Consider the following 19,433-nt stretch of genomic DNA (forward strand, 5'->3'; position numbering starts at 1 on the left):
GAAAATGGCCTGAACTTTATGGATATAATTTTCTCCTAACCAAGAAAAACCAGTGTGTTGAATCAAAACTTGCTGAAATCACTAGCTACAGTATTTTCTAAAATAAAGACAAAATTTGTTTTAAACTCATTTTTAAATAATAAAAATTTCCATGATTTCCACAGGTAAAACTACTCAACATCTAGCTAATCCTGGTGGAGACTCATGGCCACAAAGTGTCCCTCTTTTACAGCTACAGAATATAACCCAATCTTCCTCATATTAAAACAAAACCCTCAAACTTAAAAAGGTTGCAAGTATATTACAAAGAACTCGAACTGTGAGAGTTCCTGGCCCAGTATATATCACCCCTAAAAATGCATTTGTCCTACAAACAGACATTCTCCTATGTAAACCCTACTCAGCAAAACATTGTCAGGAAAGTTGCATACTACGTGACTTCCACTCAGGTATCTCTTCTGAACTCCCCTTACCTCTGCTGGGGGCTTTCTTTTCTCCCCTGTTTTATTATTTGACACAACTGTCTCCCCTAAAGATAAACTTCTTAAAGGTAGAGACGTTTGTTTTCTCCCAAAAGGACAAGCCGTCAGCAACTCTGCGGTCAGCGAGTACTTTTGAATGAATGAATGAATGAATGAATGAATGAATGAATGAATGAATGAATTAAAGGTGTACCAAGGGTATAGAGGTGAGTCTTTCTGTCTGTGAAGAACTCTTTCAGATCAACATCTGGAGGTTTGGCATGCTTTTCTTCAAAAGCTCCAGTTTTGGGATGTTTGTGTCTGAAGATAAGATGAAGTTTATAATCTTCTCCACATTTATCTGGTCCAAACATGATGGTATAGGATGTTTTATCATAAAAGTTTTCCTTCAAAGAGAGATGATGGTCCAGATTAGCCCAGAGTCATAGTGCAGTCAGTGATTCTATTCTGTCCAGTGGGTGGAGTTTATAAACTATATTAAAAGCCAACTTGTTGAAGAATTAATACAAATGACAATAAAAGATACAGCAAAGTGAAAACTTCTGCTTCAAAGTAATGTGCTCCTTTCGACAAGCACACACTACTTCCCTCCTGAAGGTGCAGGGAGGAGCTGGTGCCTTAGCATCAGAAAAAAGCTTCAACACTTTATGCAAATATGCATTAACAGTTCATAGGAAATTAAGCACATTTATGACCTCAGACTAAAGTGATGGATTATTCATTGCCATTATTTAGGAAGATCCCAGCAAATAACCTTAGTAAAATGTGCTCAGACACAGAGAGGAACTCAATCTCATTCCTTGTGGGGCCTACTCTTCTGGCACATTATTCTGTACTCAGATACTGCAGCTCCAATGTTGCCACTGCCACGTGACCAAGTGCATGTGGCTGAGTGAGTTTCTGAGCCCTCCGAATCCCCATGTTACCACATCTCAAATGTGGAGATGACAGTTCCTACCTTAGAAGGGCTCTCTGAGGATTTGCTGAGTCCAATAAAGCAGTAAAGGGATTCAAGCTACCCTTCCACTGAGACCATGACCTACAAGACCTAAAACAAGAGCTTCACTAACTCCATCCTACAAATGCCTCTCTTTTGCCTGACCTGAAAGCCAGCTGTTCAGAAAGCAACCCATGATGTGCTCCTTGCAGCCTGCCCATGGCAAAGCCATCTCAACAAGACCCAGGGTCTCCTTACTTAGGTTCTAGCCAGACCCCTGACAGAGCTCCCACTGCGGCCTTTTCTTTTGCAGACAGCTGTAAGACATGCCCCCAGCCTATCAGAACTGGACAGCCACTGTAGTTTTTTCTGTGTTTTGCCAACACTTGAAACAGCCCAGTTTTTAATGTGGGCTTTGGGATGCTTCTGCTTTGTGCTTCTCTGAACAAGCCTGTGAAGAGCTCCAATTTGACATCTCATCGGTATCTCTAAGCACCCGTCTTTTCTATTCGCAGATGGGGCACAGTTGTCTATATAACTAATGAGCACAGAACTGACGTTTTCACCAAGTAATGCAGCTGTGTGATGAATCTTGAAGGCAAACTGTAAAGACCATGTAGACTCATGTTGGAAAAAGACATAGTTACTTTTTTCAATTGAAAACGAACTTTTCAGTTGTTGTCAACCACTCCTTAAAATACTTATTGACTTTAATAAGGTGTTCTTAGATAGTAAAATGTCATACCAGAATCAAATCATCAGTGTCTGCTAGCAGTTTAATGTATGCACCTCCACAGTCAATACCATCTTGGAAATTGACTTCATATCTAAATGGAGGAAAAAGAACCACACTGCTGATAAGTAAAAGTTACTTGTTGCTCTGTAAAGTATAATGAATCACTCTCAATTCCTTTAAGCAGAATTATTTTATGTTACTACCAAGCTCATTCATAGAAAGAATACCCGCAACTTACAGGAGGTGAGCAGAAATGCTCACCTAATGCTTCAAGTCATGATGTTAAAATACGAAAGTATTTTAAAATAATTACAACCAACTAGACAAAAACCAACCACCCCATTGATGTAATTTTCCCAGCCAAAGTATTAAGGTAATGGTGAATTTTTTTTTTTTTTTAGTTTTTTGAGACAGGGTTTCTCTGTGTTGTTTTGGTGCCTGTCCTGGATCTCTGTAGACCAGGATGACCTCGAACTCACAGAGAGCTGTCTGGCTCTGCCTCCTGAGTGCTGGGATTAAAGGCATGTACCACCACCGCCCAGCAGGATAAACAGATTTTTAACTAACAGGAACAGCAACTGGAAACCTCACATTCTGATGAGGCAAGTTCTCCCTATATTCTCCTTCTTGATGGAGCTGGGTATCAAACCCAGGGCCTCACACAAGCTGGGTAAGCACTCTACTACTGAGCCATCCCTGGCCTCTCTATTCTGGATGTTCTGAGCTACAACAGCTTTCTCAGAAATTGATGATAACATTGGAGATTCAGAACCCACCACTAATTTTTATTTCAATTCAACTACATCTAAACCATGCTCAATAGTTTGAATTTATTGAAATAAATTTCTCCAAAGAAGTTTCAGATTTTCATTAAAAAACTTGGGGTATTTCACACAAAAATAGCCAACTTCTACTGTCTAGTGTGACAGCTAAATACCTAAATCTCTCACAGATCTGCAACATACTAGAAGTCTCAGCTATTTTTTTTTTTCTGTTTTAGGTTGTTTTTAAAGAAATAGTATTGCTAAAATAATAAGGCAAAAGCTTTTAAGTGTCTGATAAATTAATGAATCATATGTGAAAAAAATCTATAAAGTAGTTCCCAAAGTGAAAAACAGTAAAAATAATGGGGAGAAGGTTTTGTTATATGAAGTGAAACAAAAAGATGAAAAAATTAAGAAACTATGTGCAGTGCTGATTATTTAATGAATGACTATAGTTTTAAATGCTTCCTAGCAACTTCAGGGACAAGACAAAAATAAAAATAAAAAAGCATATACAACCTGCCAGCTTAAACCCATTGATGTACTCATTTGAATCAAAAAGAGAGGAAGAGAGAAAAAAGAAAAAAAGACTGAGTGATTCTGTCTAACTTGCAAGCCCGTGGGCAGGCCCTGCCTTGGCTCTTTCCTCAGCTGTCCATAAGAGGGCTCTGGGCAAAAAAATAAAATAAAATAAAATAAAATTAAAAAAAAAAAAAGAGGGCTCTGGGCACAGACTCTCTGCTTCCTGAGTCTTCTGCCTGCCCCACTGGCATCCTGGGAGACACAGATCCTTTAATAAGCTCTGATTCCATCTGCTCACCTATGATGCAGGGTGTGGCCCTCACCCGCCTAAAGAACTTGAGGGAAACAAAGGCTTAAAAATGTCACATTCTGTTATGGAATTTAGCAAAAACTATTTAAAAAACAGTTTAAAAAGAAATGAAAATTGATTTATTTCCCCTAAAGCCTAAGTTTTACTTAAAACACAACTTGACAGTCTCTTCATGGGGCTCATATCTTTGAAGAACAAAACAGAAGAAATCATGCCTGGTGCGGCTTCAAGGTTGTCGTTTTCAGGAAAACAACAATAGAAAAGACATTGCTGTATTCCAGGTGACTCAAGGGTGAGGGTCCTCCAGCACAAACTGGCTCTACAGACAGGGACACGGCCTTGCTGTCCCGTCACACCGAGGCTCAGTCACTCTGTTCGTTTCTCATCCTGCAAACTTTCTGTTTCTGGACATCAGCTCTGCAGGCCTACCTGCAAAGGCTCTAATCTCAGACACTTGGGAAGCTGAGACAGGAGGACCCCAAAGTTCAGTCCAGCTGGTGCAACGTGGTGAGATTTTGTCACAAAATAAAAAGTACAAACAGGGCTGGGCCCAGATCAGAGGCAGAGCATTTGCCCAGCGCACGCTAAGGCCTCCTTCAATCCCCAGCACCATTAGAAATAAGCCCACAAGCAAAGTGAACATTAATTTGCTAGTGTAAATCATATGCAGTGGACTGGAGGGTCAGCAAAACGTCACTTGTCACATATGGAAACTGCTGCTAAGCGTCAAGCCAGCAGGAAACTGAGGCTGGTAACTCAGATTTCTCAGGAGTATCATCTACCAAAACATTAAATGAAACAGTTAAAGGAGAAAACTAACTTACCTGGTCAAGCATACTTGGGGGAAATAATATTAAAGCTACAGATTTTTTTATATGTAGAACTTTTTAATATCTTTCATGGGCTAATGTGCTTTCTTCTTACGCTAGACCATCTCTAATTTTCAAAAGCTGTATGATCACATAGCACATACATGCTGGATGTTTCTTTGAGACCCATGCATGAACTTTACCTCTGGGTATCCCCAGTCTGAAATCTGAAATGCTTTCAAATCCAAAACACTTTGAGAGACACTTGGTTACTCAAACTATTTCAAACTTCAGAGCAGTAGAAAGTTCTAGGTGCTTTGAGAACTGAGAGAAATTTAAAACAAACAAACAAACAAAAAACAACAGAAAAAATTGCTAATTTATTGGAGCTTTTGAGGGAGAGTGTGGAGCATACTAGAGACACAATAGAAATGCAATATGGAGACCTGGGACAGTCTCAGGAAGGGTTGAAGCACACGGCGTCTAGCATCCCATCTCTCTCGAGCCAAGGCTAACTTTTGAGTCCAAAGGGGCTTCACAAAGTGGAGAATGGGCCTTCCAACAATGCCAGCTAATGCTGTGGGCACTGGCCTATTTGCTACAGAAGAAGCCCAAATGCAGCCTTCACAACCCCAGCTCAGCTTACAGAACTGACAAGAAACCCACACCACTGAATTACCCTAAAAAATGCCAGCTCACAGTGCCAGGCCCAGCCCAGATGCTCCATCTTAGAACTTTCCCACCTGTGGTCCCACAAAGCAGGTGAGCAATTCTACCCACCCACCCTCATCCTGGAAAACAGAAAGAAGCTTGGCTTAAACAGATTGGCCCCCCAAGGCTCCAAACAAGAAGCTGAGTCAAACCAATAATCCTCAGATCTTGGAAGGATCTAGGCATCCACAACCTCCTGGAGCACCCCGCCTCAGTCTACCAAGGTACTTCAGAGGCGATGGACAAGTCTAGACACAGCTGAGCATCCTGGAGCATAGGCAAGAATGTCCCACTACGTCCTCCTAGTCCCTAGACTAGGGACTCTGTATGACCACCAGCTACCCAAGCACGACCCATGCTAAGCCCCCAGAAATCAATGTGCTCCCCACTGCTGAGAGTGCTACACCATGCCGCCCCAGACCCACTGCAGCATCTCCACACCCACGAAAAACACATGTGGCAGGTACCTGCAGCTGCAGGCCCTGCCAAACACGCTCCACCTGCGTCCAAGCTGACAGCGTGACCTCACAAGCCCTGCCCACCTAAGTCATCGAGACCCCGGCAACCATCCGTTTTATGGCTAAAGATGCTACATGACACCACGTTACTGTGTCCACGTGGAACTAACGGCAGTGTGGTCCACCCAGCCAGCATCCTGGGATTCACTGCCGGGAAGGTGTAAGTTACTATCAAAGCCACAATATAAAGATGGTAGAGCCAGCTGATCTGAGTTCTAGAATGCTCAAAGGACTCCAGGAAAATCCAACCAAAGGGAACCGGGTCCGAAACACATGATACTTGAATTCTGAAACATGTGAAGAGGAAGTTCATAAAACCATGAGAGGAAAGTACTGTCTCAGCTGGGAAGCAGAAACTGCAGGAAACACTGCAGGTTCAGAAAACAAACTGAACTCACAGAGGTTACAAAAATAAAAACGAAAGGCTGGCAATCAAGAACACCTTAGCTGGCAAAGCTGGCCTTTTCAACCAGGAAAGGTATTACTTCCTAAGGCAAGCCAAACCTCTGTCAGCTCAGCACCACAAACCAGCCTTACGAGAAATCCATAATGGGGTCCTACTTTGGAGACAAAAGGACAGTAGCTGCCAACACAGAAGCACATTAAAGCATAAAACTCATAACAGACCACACACACACACACACACACACACACCTTAAACCATCAGAGACGAACAGTAAGAGAGAAACCAAACAATAAAAAACTTACAAAACAACAACGTATTGACAAAATTAGAGAATCTCCTGTAACAATAGCCTTGAATACTAACATTTCAAACTCCTCAATAAAAGTGAGACTTGCTGAGTAAATTTAAGAAAAATGAACTAAACAAACAACAACAACAAAATCTGAACAATACAAGAAGAGGAGCCAACCGTTTTCTGCATACTAAAAGATTCAGAGGTGGAATGTGAAGTGACAGAAAAAGATCTGCCATTCAAATTGAAGAATACAACTCTCCTCAAATAGGTAGAACAGACTTGGTCAAAAATGGTAAGGGGAAGCCAGGTGGTGGTGCACACCTTTAATCCCAGCACTCAGGAGGCAGAGGCAGGTGGATCTTTGTGAGTTCCAGGCCAGCCCAGTCTACAGAGTGATATCCAAGACAGGTACCAACGCTACAGAGAAACCTTGTCTTGAAAAACAACCAAAAAAAAAAAAATGGTAAAGGGAGACAAGTCACTCTAATGATAAAGGGGTCAGTTAAAGAGGACAAAATCCCAACCAGTACAGGTGTGAACTTGAGACTGGAGCGTGTGTGTCAAGTAAATGCAAATAGACTTAGGAGAAGAACCAGCAATTGCAGGGAACTCCAACACCCCCAATTTAACAGGGAACAGACCATTTGAGCAAAGCATCACTGGATTTAAATTATTCCAGGTCAACCAACAACTGCAGAAGCACTGACTACCCAGTAGGACCCAGAGCTTTCTCCAGGAAAAACCACATGCTAGTATAAAACAAGGTGTACAAATTAGAAATAATTTGTTAATATTCAAACTATATGAAACACTCAAGAGCAAAATGAAAAAAAAATCTCAAAAATCCTATTAAAAATATACACACGCCTTTAAGCCCAGCACTGGGGAGGCAGAGGCTGATGGATCTCTGAGTTCGAGGCCAGCCTGGTGTAGAGTGAGTTCTAGGACAGGCAGGATGACACAGAGAAACCCTGTCTCAAAAACCAAGAGATGCAATAGGCTTATAAGGCATTTCTCAAAAGAAGAAACACATGAGCAAAAGTATATTAAAGGACAAGTACTATCGTGAATCAGGAAAATACAAACCAAACCTTACCCAGGTGGAATGGCTTTAATGAAGAAAAACACAAAACAAAACAAAACAAACACACAAAAACCAAAAAAACCACCCCAGAACAAATAAACATGCAAAACTGCTTAGGATGTCAAAGAGGGTAATTCTTACATTGATGGTGGGACTATGAATTAATACAGCCACTATGAAAAATGGCACGAGATTCCTCAAATGAAAACCAGAACTACATTCTGAGCCATTTATCAGCTCTCCCAGGACTGGGAACGTAGTCACAGGAAGTGTAATCAGTCCGTGAGATGCCTGCACTTGCAACATTTACTCAGCATTAGTATCGATCGCCATGATGCAGGATTAACTGAGGTGACCACTGATGTTGGGTAAGGGAAAGGTGGTCCATATGCCCAATGGAATACTGCTCAGCCACTTAAAAAGATTAAACTTTTATTCACAGAGACATGGCTGGGACCATGGAGCATCACATTAAGTAAAATAATTCCAACAAAAAACTTGACATTTACTACGTGGTCTCACTCTTTTGGGAGGTAAAACATTGGTTTTATAGGAGTGGAAAGGAGTCATTAGAGGTTTTGAATTGAAAGAGAGAAGAAGGAAAAAAGGAAGCTAAAGATCAGGGACCAAAACACACTCAGGGAGGATGAAGAAGTTCTGGTGCCCTCTGCAGCAGCAGGTGACTACAATAATTTATGTTCTAGAAAGAGCCAGAAGGAAGGGTCTCAACACAAAGATGTGATGAGCATTTAAAGAGACAGAAATGTCAATTTCCATTACATACTGACCATAACATATCTATTAAAATATCAAACACCACACAGATAGCATGTGTAAAATTAAGATTTGAACAAATATTGAGCAAAAACAGTAGTACAGAGCTGCTATTATATGAAGAAGTGATCACAAAGGTTGGAAACGTGTTTTAAATTTCAAAGCATTTCAGATCTCAGGCTAGGTGCGCTTGACATGTGTTGACATGTGCACACACTGGAAAAGAACCAAAAGTCAGCAGATCCATGTGCCAATCACAGCACTTAACATACCATATTTTCATTTCAGCCCATCTGACTGCTGTTCAGTTCTTGATCCTCTTTATTTTTTTCAAAACAATCATTTCACAGTTGTTTGGGAAATTTTTAGATGTGTTTTTCTGTTTGCTTCCTATCTGGCAAGGGATCATTTTCCTGTCAGTGATTGGCACAGAAAACACTCCATTCATTTTATTCCTGACAACTTGAATTTTGTATTGGTTTCCTGTACAACCCTTTTCAAATGAAGAGTACATTCATAGAGTGATGCTCTATACATCTAACTTCTAAGAGAATGAGAGTGGGACTACCTTACAGTCTCAAGGAAGGGCTGGGGAGATGGCTCAGTAGTTAAAGCACCTGACACCCAAGCATTAGGACAGAGTTCAGATCCCTGGAACCCATGTAAAATGCTGGGTGAACATGGAGGCCAGCCTGTAATTCCAGCCTCAGAAGGTGGAGGCAGGGGATTCACAGCACAAGCTGGCTAGGGAGACATGTTGCAGATTGAGAGACTCTGTCTCAGTGAACAGGGTAGGATTGCATCAAGGATGATCCCAGCATCAATCTCAGGCTTGCACACACACACACACACACACACACACACACACACACACACACACACACACACACTCGATGCACCCCCCTTCCCTGCCCCGCCACCTCCACACACACTATAGAGAAGAAAATAAGGCAAAAAAATTATCAGCAAAATAAAAATCAGACCAAATCCTAATTAGTTATAAATAATACCATTGTGGATACTGGTCCCACTTAGTGTTTGTAATGTTATTTTAATTAGTTCAGGTACTTGTCCTCACTTGGTAGTGAATAGCCACTGACATGGATTTATCTAGACTGCAGCTAATCCCAAGAAGGAGCGGTTCACTGCGTCGGTGGGGAACTGGGGGTCTGGAGACCAGGGTCTACCGCTATTTCTGCAGTTTCAGACACCATGCCAATTGCCACATTCCTGTCTTGTATGGTCCGAATAGAGAAGGGTTTTCAGAGCTTCCTTGTGGCTTCACAGCCTACTGGTGAGAGAAGGCTGAGCCTTTAGCCTGACCTTGGGACAGTGCACATGCAGACCACACGGCTGATGTCGGTGCAGGGCGAAGAGAAAGTCTTTTCAGCATGGAGCTTTTGAAAGAGTTCCACGCTCGAAAGACACTGACCTGTGGACAATTTCCATTAGAATTAATCTGCTGCCTTGAGTGGCTCGGCATGAATAGGACGGTAAGCTGGCCAGGCTTATGGTTCTGTTCTGTGTCCTGAAGTGACTGTTATCAGCAAGGAACTGAAAAACTAAGATAAAAGTGGTGGCTTCAGTGTACCGTCCTTTACAGTGACAGAATTGTGCATACAAGACATGTGATGTGTAGTTGATCACTAAACTGTTTGCCCCCTCAAAGCCCAGGGTGTGGTTATATATGTGGACATTTGTATATGAGCCTTGAAAGGGAAATGTGGGAATTTTTTTGTTATACACAGCACCAAGACCTAACATACATTCAGATGCCAAATTACACCAAACTGACACAAATCGAAAAGCCTTAAAACTTACTGGACTACCAAAGGTTTATCGGAGAAAACAAAGGGTTTGGCGAGGACGGCAGATATTGCGTGGTGCTTGGCTTTAGACTTCAGAACCAGTCCTCGGTCGCCGGGTACCTGGTCTTCCTTCAGCTCTTCTATTTCCCATCTTCCTAAAAGAGAAAGCAAAGCAGTGAGCTGAAAAGAAGACACACAGAAAGTCACATCTCAGCAGCTGTTAGCAGTGATCTTTCCCGTGAAAACTGATTATGGAAAAATAAAACCAAATAGCACATCAGGAAATCACATCTGCAGTCAGTATCTCCCCTTCTCCCCTCTCATTCTTCCTTTTCATCTTCCCCTCCCCCATCTCCAAGTCCTTTCTCTTCCTTTCTTTCCTCTCTCCTCCTCTTCTTGTCATTTGTCAGGAACTGGTTTCATTTCCGTAGTCCAAACTCGGAAGACTAACAAATAACATGGCAGGTACACTTCTAAAATGAATGCTTAGAACTTCTTGACCTACTCTCAATGAAACAAATGATAAATATGCTTTATCTCATAAGGTCTATGAATGCCGACTTTAAAAAAATGAGCTATAAGAGCAAGTGCCCTTCCTGTCTGTGAGTTCCTTCTCCCAGGTACATCTTCTTGATCAAGAGAAAAGTTTGCCTTGTCTGGACACTTAGAATAAAATGAAATTAAAAAAAAATGACATATTTTAAAAAGTATACAAGACAAAGTGCATCCTTAACGGGAAGTGAGCAGTCTGCACAGCAGGTGCTGTAGGTACTGAAGTTGCATTTGAAAACTATCTCAGCACACAAACTCTTCTCTGATTAAACCGCATGGCCGTGAGCCAGGCGGGCTAACTGTAGCCCCAAAGTTCTGTGTTGGCACTCTTTTGCTCCGTTAAAATAGAAAAAAATCAAAATCAACTTACGTTATTTTCAAAATTATATGTTTAAAAATTATATATGTTTGTCTGTTCCAACTAAACTCAATTCAGCAAAAGATGGTTATTTTGTTATAATGTTTGAACTCACAATTATTTTTTTGGGCACATTTAAATCACTAATGCTCTAGACCGCTTTTTTTTTTTTTTTCTCTAAAGAACAATACCACTACCACAAGTCTTGAGATCAGATCAACTTGAGTTTTGGTGTCACTTTGTATACACTATTGGGATTTTAAAAGGAATCTCAAGGATTTTCAAGAGCAGCACCTTGTTGTATGTGCCTGTAATCAAATCACCACTCAGATAGCTCAGGCAGGAGGATTGCATGTATGAGGGCAAACTGGGTCACATAGCAAGACCCATCTTAAAAACAAAATAAATTCGGGTTTCCCTAAAGCGCACTCTGTCTTACATTTTTCTAGAGTGAACATTTTACTTGGTTTTTCTTAAAAAAAAAAAAAAAAAAACACAGTTGCTTAAATCAAGCATTCTGTTTTTTAGTGATACTGAGTTTATTTGGATCAATTTTAGCAGTGTATCGCCTGGACCCATTGTTTCTTTGAGGGAAGAACTCCGTCAATGGCTTTAGCTTGGTCCGCACGTGTGCTCACGAGGATTGCACACACATGGTGGCAGGAGCGATTTGCTGGGATGGCGAACATTTTGTGTAGAGGGAGGCAGGCAGGCATGTCTTTATCTTACACAGTTCAGAAGCTGTGGGAGGGAAACTGACAGCTGAAGTCTAGCACATGCTCTGATGGGGCTGCCTGCCGAGTCGGGGTTCTAGGCCATGTGCCGAAGGGTGTAAGGACCTCCCAGACAGGGGACGTCCCCCCCCCATCCCCTGCAGCAGAGGATATAGAATGCTTGAGGAGGCTGCTTTAGAGCAGGAGGGGGACATTCTTTTGTCATTCTCCAAGGTGGTCTTTCATATGACCCTGAAAGATACTTCCATAGCCAACCTGAAGACAGCGCCATCAGGGATCCTGTGCATGATGGGCATGGCCTGAAGCTGTGGGCTGTAGTGGTGGCCATGATCTTAGAGTGCTCATTAAGACACCTCTGCTCTTGATCTGAGTGCCTAGGCTTGAGGGAAACATCCAGAACAGCACAGTGCAAGCTAACCCTCTGGGGTCAAAATACAACTACGGTTTAAGAATCAGAAAACTGGTTCAATCCAGCAATCCCTGAAACACTGAGGAACAGGATGAAAAATTGAACATTTCATTGTGAGGTCTGGTTGGCACTTCTGGCCAACATAATTTAACAAAAATACAATCTCAAAGGCTAGTGAACATGGGTTATTTTATCTAATATTTAAGTAGTATTTTACCATCATATATGGAAATTTCTGAATCCATATCATCCTTCTTTGCTTTTGATAAGACCCACCTGTAAATAAAGGTGAAGACAGATATTTGCCATTAAAATAAGATATGCAACTTATAGATAAAACAAATGTAAAAATACAAGAGGTTACCTAACATAATCATTTTTTATTCAAAATAAATTAGTGCCAAGAAGTTAATAAGTTAATCTAGCCTTTGAACAATTCCAGGAGGCTTGGCATCTGCTCTTCAGTATCGGTGCGGGAGTAAGCTCGCACACCAGGCCTCAGTTTCTCAGTGGGGACTGGGGTGGACTACATATCTCCTAGCAGAGGCTCTGGAGCATACTAGTCAGTAGTTACGTTACAGCGAGGCATGCCGTCACTGTGGCTGCAACAGTAACACAGAGTAGTCTTGTGAATCTCCACTGTCAACATCTGCCCTAGAGAACTAGGAAATGCTCTATGTATTCTTTGCATTCCTAATTTGCATTGTCTCTCTCTGTATAAACACATAGCTTTAAATTATTCCACAAAGTCACAGGAGAGCTGATTTTCACAGACCAATAGCTTCAGAAAACCCATCAAATGGAAGAAAATGCTGTCTTTCAGGAGCACTCACCCAGCCAGCTTTCCACTGTCAAATGTTTCTGTAAAATACACTTCTCCTATAGGCTGAGGTGTCTTATATTTAATAGTCTAGAAAAGAGATTGTTTTAAAGCCAAAGTTATTCATTTCTGCAAATATCTGAAGTCATCCTGATAGTTCAGAACCTAGTACGCAGTGCGCATGGGCAGTAGAGATTCAGGCAGCATGGGCTCTGTTTGCAAAACTCACCTCTTAGTAATGTCATAATGAAACCTGTTATTTTGTACAACTGATGTCTGGTGATAAAATTTTAAGTGTTTTCCCCCACTTGTCATCCCACAAATATACTTGAGTGGTGAGCATGCGTGCCAATTTTTTAAAGTGTGAACTTTTAAAGACCCCTGTAATAAGGTGTTTGCCTAGGACGCGCCTTCCCTTTCACACCCGCCCTCCTCGTGTGCATTTTCTACACACGGAGAAATAAACAAAAGCCACTTCCTTTACTTCTTGAAGAACCACAAGTTACAGTGCCTTCCATTTTGTCTGGCAAATTCTGATATCATCAGAACTAGAACTGAAGGCATTTGTCTTTGCTAAAGAACTCGATCCTCTTTAACCAGCGAACTCTTGCCGTGGTAGCGAAAACTCCCCACATGCTCATTGAGCACAACTGGCAGAGGTGTCATCAATCAGATGTAGGACGCTAAGGAACACAGTGGGAAAAGTGACACTTTCCCGTGCACCGGGAAGACTAGCCCTGTCAGAAGGGACCGGTCACTCCTATGGCCATGGGAAGAATAACTTATAACATTTCTTACAGCTGTCTTACCCCTGAGGAAGTTTCATCTTCTTTAATATTACTCTCTTCTGAATTTTCATTGAAGTCTTCTACGTCAACACCATCATTCATAAATTCTGCATTGACAGTGATGAACAGAAGACTCAAGCATAGTCCAACACCTTGGAAATGCATATTGACCATCTGTAAAATTAAAGCAGCCAGCGAAAAGTCAGGCATGGATGCCACGTGGTAAGAACCATCAGAAGAAATAATTTCTCCTTTATTCTGTGATGGTTTCATCACCAGCAACATTATTTAAATTAAGCCTTGAACAAGTAAAACACCAACTTCACATTTGCAGTTCTAAGTCTTCCAGAACCAAAGAGCTAATGGTATAAAAATATAAAGATATCAGCAACATCATCAATCAAATGCAAATAATGTTAATTCATTGAAAAGAAAAAAAAAGCTATCATGATCCCTAAATTTTCACTTATATTATTTCAAATAATGTAGCTTAAGTATATGCAAAATTAGACATTTTATAATTATAAAGCTTGAGTCCACTTACATCTAAACACCCAAAACCAAGGGTTTTTAATCATACATTTAACATAATAGTGTTTTGCCAAAATCAAATCCCATGTTGTATAAAGCTGTCTGCTGGGGACCATGTTCTTTTGAACTCATTGTTTCTATAATTCCATGATCATCACGTAGTTATCTGACCACATGTGCCTTCAAACACTGCATAACTGCTGTTCCTTGTGTTAGAAGAAATGCCAAATGCAACCTGTCGTCCTCTTAGCAGAAGCGCTTGATTTATGCAATTATGTTCTCACCCACTATCATTAGCATATACTAGTTCAAGATCTCTCCCTTGGTGCTAGCAGACTTTCGAGTACTGTTGGGCACTGAAACAGTTCAGCGTCATTGATTCAAAAGCAGTGATACAATAACACATCATCATCATGTACGCTATTCTTTTCCCAAAAAGCTAACATCAACATGGGGACATTTTTAAAGTAGATTCTTAGAACTCTAAAGCTTTTCAGACCATAGATAGCTATGGACATATCTGGGCCTACTTAAGAAAGAGGGCACTACAGTCACCAGAATTGCTATCATCAAAAATGACAATTGATAATCACAGAGATTGGAGAAACCGGAACTCTCACCCACTGCTGAGGTGTGTCAAGGTACCACACCAACGGAGGTGGGAAACAGTGTGGCAGGTTTCAACATGCCCCAGTGATTCCACTCAAAGATAGCCAAAATAAAACCCAAACTTATATCCTCACAAATTCTTAGATACAAACCACAAAATGCAGTTCTTGTATCAACTCAAATGTGGACCGATTCAAATGCCCTTCAATTCAAGAGTGTACAGACGTAAGTTGAAGCACTCATACCATGGGAAAGCACCCAGCAACAGCAAAAGAGAGAACACCCATACAAGAATTCATGAACTCAAAACTACTGAGCCCAGGGAAAAGCCATGGGAAAATCATAAATGTACCATTTCTCTTTAGAGAAAGAAGAAACCCGAGAAAACAAGAACTGGAGACTAGATAAGACATCAGCTAAATCAGGATTGGGGACAGCTAGTGGGCATGTAGGGGATGAAATGTCCAATATTGGAATTTGGTAATAGTTACCCAACTCTATAAATATAACTACACATATTAAGCAGTTGAACTTGATAGTACACAAATAATATATCATTAAAGCAGTTTATAAAACATCACAAAAAAGCATTATTCTACCAAACTAGTTCAACCGACACAACCCCTTTTTAAATCAAAACTTTAGATGAATGTCTGGGCCAGAGACTTCGATTTCTTCTGAAGGCTGCTGGCTACCACTCCTGTGTTTACTTTGAAAATGTACATTTTCAAAACCACTAAGTAGAAATCTACCTTGATGGGAGCTTTCTATATTCAGGTACTGCCATCTTTATGGACAGAGACAATACATACATACACACACACACACACACACACACACACACACACACACACACACACGTGCGCGCGCATGCAGAGTAAATAAATTAATGTAAAAAAATTTAAAAGAATATCAATATCACTTTAGAACCATGTTTTCTGTTTCAAAATAAATGTTCAGTTTAAGTTCTTGGATGGTTAATACTGTCAACTTGACAGAATCTAGAATCCCCTGGAGAAAGCTTTCTGGGCAGGCCTGTTCATAGAGGTTTCTAATTTGTGTTAGTCCAGGTATGAAGACTCATTCTTAATGAAGGCAGCACCAACCCTGGGCTGGAGCCCTGAACTGAAGCCGAGCACCAGCGTTCATCTCTCGCTGCTTCCTGACTGCAGATTCCTCTTCCTGTTGTCACACCTTCCTGGCCACATGGACTGTATCCCCTCAGACCGTGAGCCAGAAGAAGCCTTCTCTCCTCAAGCTGCTTTTATCCAGTGTTATGTCTCAGCAACCAAAGAATTAATAAAGAGGGCGTATACCTGATCACTTGATCATATGACGGTTCTGTTTTTAATTTCTGAGAAGCCTCCACAGTGTTTTCCATAATGGCTTTTCTGTCTCCGCAGCACCGGATTGCAAGTGCACACCACCACACCCTGTTATCTTTCTATAGATACTTCTTGCTTCTTCCTATGAAAGCTATCTGAGGATTCCCAAACCCCACAGTTCAGAGGTCACTCTTCAGTTTGAAGAATTATTCAGTCTCAAAGATGACCCAACATCTTCATTAATTTGAACTTGCTCTTTCCTCTGAATTGAAACATTGTGCCCATTAAGATGGCCTGAGGAACTAGCTTAATCCCTAGGACCCACACCAAAGAGAACTGATTTCCAAAGGCTCTGACCTCCACACGTGGGCCATAGTATTAGACCACCCCACCCATAAATAAATAAATAAATAAATAAATAAATAAATAAATTTACTTTTTAGTTTGATTTTTGAGACAGGATCTCTGTTTCATCCTTGCCATCCTGGAACTTACTATGTAGACGAAGCTGGCCTCAAAATCGCAAGACATCCACCTACCTCTGCCTCCCAAGTGCTGGGAGTAGAGATGTGCGCCACTGTGCCTGGATTATTTCCCCTTTCTATTACCATCCCCTCTAGTCAACCAAAGTGGTCCTAAGTGGATGGACAAGGTCTGGGAATGAGCTCACTGCACAGCACTAGCCTGGCATGCCCAAGGCCCTGGGTTCCACAGAAAACAAAGCAGGACTAGATTGCACCACAGGTCCCCTGGGGTCTCTGGTAACTAATCTCATTAGGGCATCTGTGGAATGAACACATTTTCACCCCTCAGCCTTCATTAGGGACATGACCTCCTAACAGATATCACTAATCGTCACTGTGTCATTTACACTCTGGTTAACCTTCATAACCAACCCCTGCCTTCTTGCAAGCCTGATGTTTTCTAACAACAATTCTTAACTTGGACTCTACTTAAAACATTTTCAGTAGTTCTTATAGATTGCTTCCTCCAAGACTCATTCTTTTATTCTGGGTATTTGCCTTACATATTTTTTAAGACTTTAATTATGTATATGTGTGTTTCTCCTGTAGGGCTATGTACATGTGGGGGGGGGGGGGTGCCAGAGGAAGCCAGAAAAGGGCATTGATGCCCTGGAACTGGAGTTACAGGTGGTTGTCAGTACCTGATGTGGGTGCTGGGAACTGAATCCAGAGCCTGTGCAAGAGCAGTGTGTGTTCTTAACTTCTGAGAAAGCTCTCCAGCCCCAGTACTTTCCTTTTTAACACACTTACACTCCTGTAAATAGCTCCTCTAATAACTGAGGATTTTTGCCTGTGCTCAGGTCTAAGGCAGACTGAGGTGTCAGACGTCATTGACACACCTCAGGAGTGGCGGTTGGAGACTGTGGCTCTTTCCTGTGGCTTCAGAAGTTAACTACAGAATGACAGAGGTCGAAAGCTTCCTGACCTTGCTGCCTTCTAAGTGGCTAGAGCTGTTGTCCAGAGGGCACTGGAACTGGGCATGTGCTCTGGGCCTCTTCTCACCCATGAAGTGAGAGGGTTGAGTGGCATGAGCTAAGTCCCATCAGTGCTGACAGTTCCAATTTTCTAATTACACAATTAAGAAGGAAAATTTATTAGACACCAAAACAAACCCTGAAGCTAATTTACAGCACCCACCAGTGCATATCCATCAACACATGCCACCATCTACATACGGTAAACCATCCCAACCGACCAGAAAAACAGGACAAAAGAATATCTTGTTCTAAGAATTTGAGGGACAAGGTCAATGTGACTGGATGACCACACCAACAAAATGTGGACTATAAAGTCGTCAAAATTAGAATGACCAAGAAGAGGGCTATCTAGAGAGATGTAAAAATGTCAGGGCAAGCAAGCAAGCAAAACAAAAATGCGCAGTTTACTATTTCATGCATCACAAAGTTTCAACACAAATTAAACATGTTCCAAATATCTTCCCATTGACCGTATTGTTTTTGCCTAATTTGTTCGTTTCTGTACCTTCCATCTCCAGTTCCCAACTTCCTAGCCATTTATCTTTTAACCCCGAATGAACGCCTGCAGAGCCTCTTCCTCCTGGGTGGGGCAGATGCCACTTAAGTTCAGCTAAAGTATCTGATTGATAGTAAACAGGCTTTAGATAATGAGTCTCTAGTCATTAAGCTTTAGCTGAACTCAACACACTTTGCTTCGCTCCCTAGAGGCGCCCGCTAGGCTCCACCCAAGTGTCTAGGGAGTGGCCAGGACTCCCGGGCCACCTTCACCGGGTGTTGGTGGTGGTGGTGGGGTCCTTTTGGCTTCGCAGAGGTGGATTGCACAGAGGTGGGCTGCTTATGAGGAGCCCAAGTTGGTTTTGTTTACCTTTTTTAGAAAGATGCGAAGAACTCCCCTGGGAGCGTGGCCAGGGCTCCGTGGAACGGGGCCACAATGGCAACCGCTGGGATAACGGACTCCAGGGGCTCCGGGCTGAGCAGGGCACCCGGCCTTCCCCAGCGCCAGCGCAGCAGGTGGAGCGCTCGAAGTGGCGTCTCCCTCCACCCAGGGCTGATCTCTCTACCCGAGGCTGGCAGAGCCCACTCCCCAAGCGTCTAGCTGCTGCACCTCCATCCTTGAACTCAACCTCCAGCCTCACCTGGCCGCACCCAGCTGAACCTTCTGGACTCAGAATCGGGTGCAGCCGGCATCCGGACCCGATTCCTCACCCCGGGCCCGCGGTCCACACACCTGTCCTGCGGGCTTGTGTCCGGCAGCGGCAGCTCAGGTGTCCGACTGGCTGCTACTCGGTCCCCTGCGTCTCCCCAGACCGATCCCGCCGGCAGCCGCCCAGCAGCGACTGCTAACTGCGCATGCGCGAGCGGCCGCGCCGGAGGATGCTGTGGCCGCCCGGGTGCGCAAGCCGCCGGCTCAACCGCCGCTCGGGACCCAGCGGACGCGCGGCGACCCTGGGGATGCGGAGATCCCAACGTCAGGAGCTCTCTGGAGCTCAAGCTGCCCGCTCTGCAGACTGCTCGGTTCTACGTGTCGCGTCTTAATTGGCTCCTGGATGGACAGACGGACGGATCTAATTTAGTTTAGTTTAGTTTTTCTTTTTTCTTTGTGGTTATTTTGTTCTGTGACGGGTCCAGGCTGGCCTGAAACTAATTGTG

At 42.5% G+C, this 19,433-nt stretch overlaps 1 protein-coding gene across 4 annotated transcripts in view; it reads right to left on the reverse strand.

The window, feature by feature from the left end:
- Clgn (calmegin) overlaps positions 1-19,143 on the reverse strand; it is a 31,360-nt gene extending 12,217 nt beyond the window's left edge. For 2 of the 4 annotated variants that reach the window (XM_037206125.1, XM_028881779.2), the window contains exons 1-7: positions 19,012-19,143; positions 13,839-13,991; positions 13,043-13,119; positions 12,427-12,485; positions 10,170-10,311; positions 2,165-2,246; positions 676-868 (exon numbers count right to left, since the gene is read on the reverse strand). In XM_037206125.1, the coding sequence (XP_037062020.1) occupies positions 676-868; positions 2,165-2,246; positions 10,170-10,311; positions 12,427-12,485; positions 13,043-13,119; positions 13,839-13,991 (706 nt within the window). In that variant the 5' untranslated portion in view covers positions 19,012-19,143. Of the gene's footprint in view, positions 1-675; positions 869-2,164; positions 2,247-10,169; positions 10,312-12,426; positions 12,486-13,042; positions 13,120-13,838; positions 13,992-18,919; positions 18,978-19,011 lie in introns of those variants that run through there. The other 2 variants (XM_028881777.2, XM_028881778.2) reach the window with 2 other exon arrangements.
- Between the last annotated feature and the right edge of the window lie 290 nt (positions 19,144-19,433).

Source organism: Peromyscus leucopus, chromosome 5, assembly GCF_004664715.2.
Source record: "Peromyscus leucopus breed LL Stock chromosome 5, UCI_PerLeu_2.1, whole genome shotgun sequence".
Taxonomy (NCBI): domain Eukaryota; kingdom Metazoa; phylum Chordata; class Mammalia; order Rodentia; family Cricetidae; genus Peromyscus; species Peromyscus leucopus.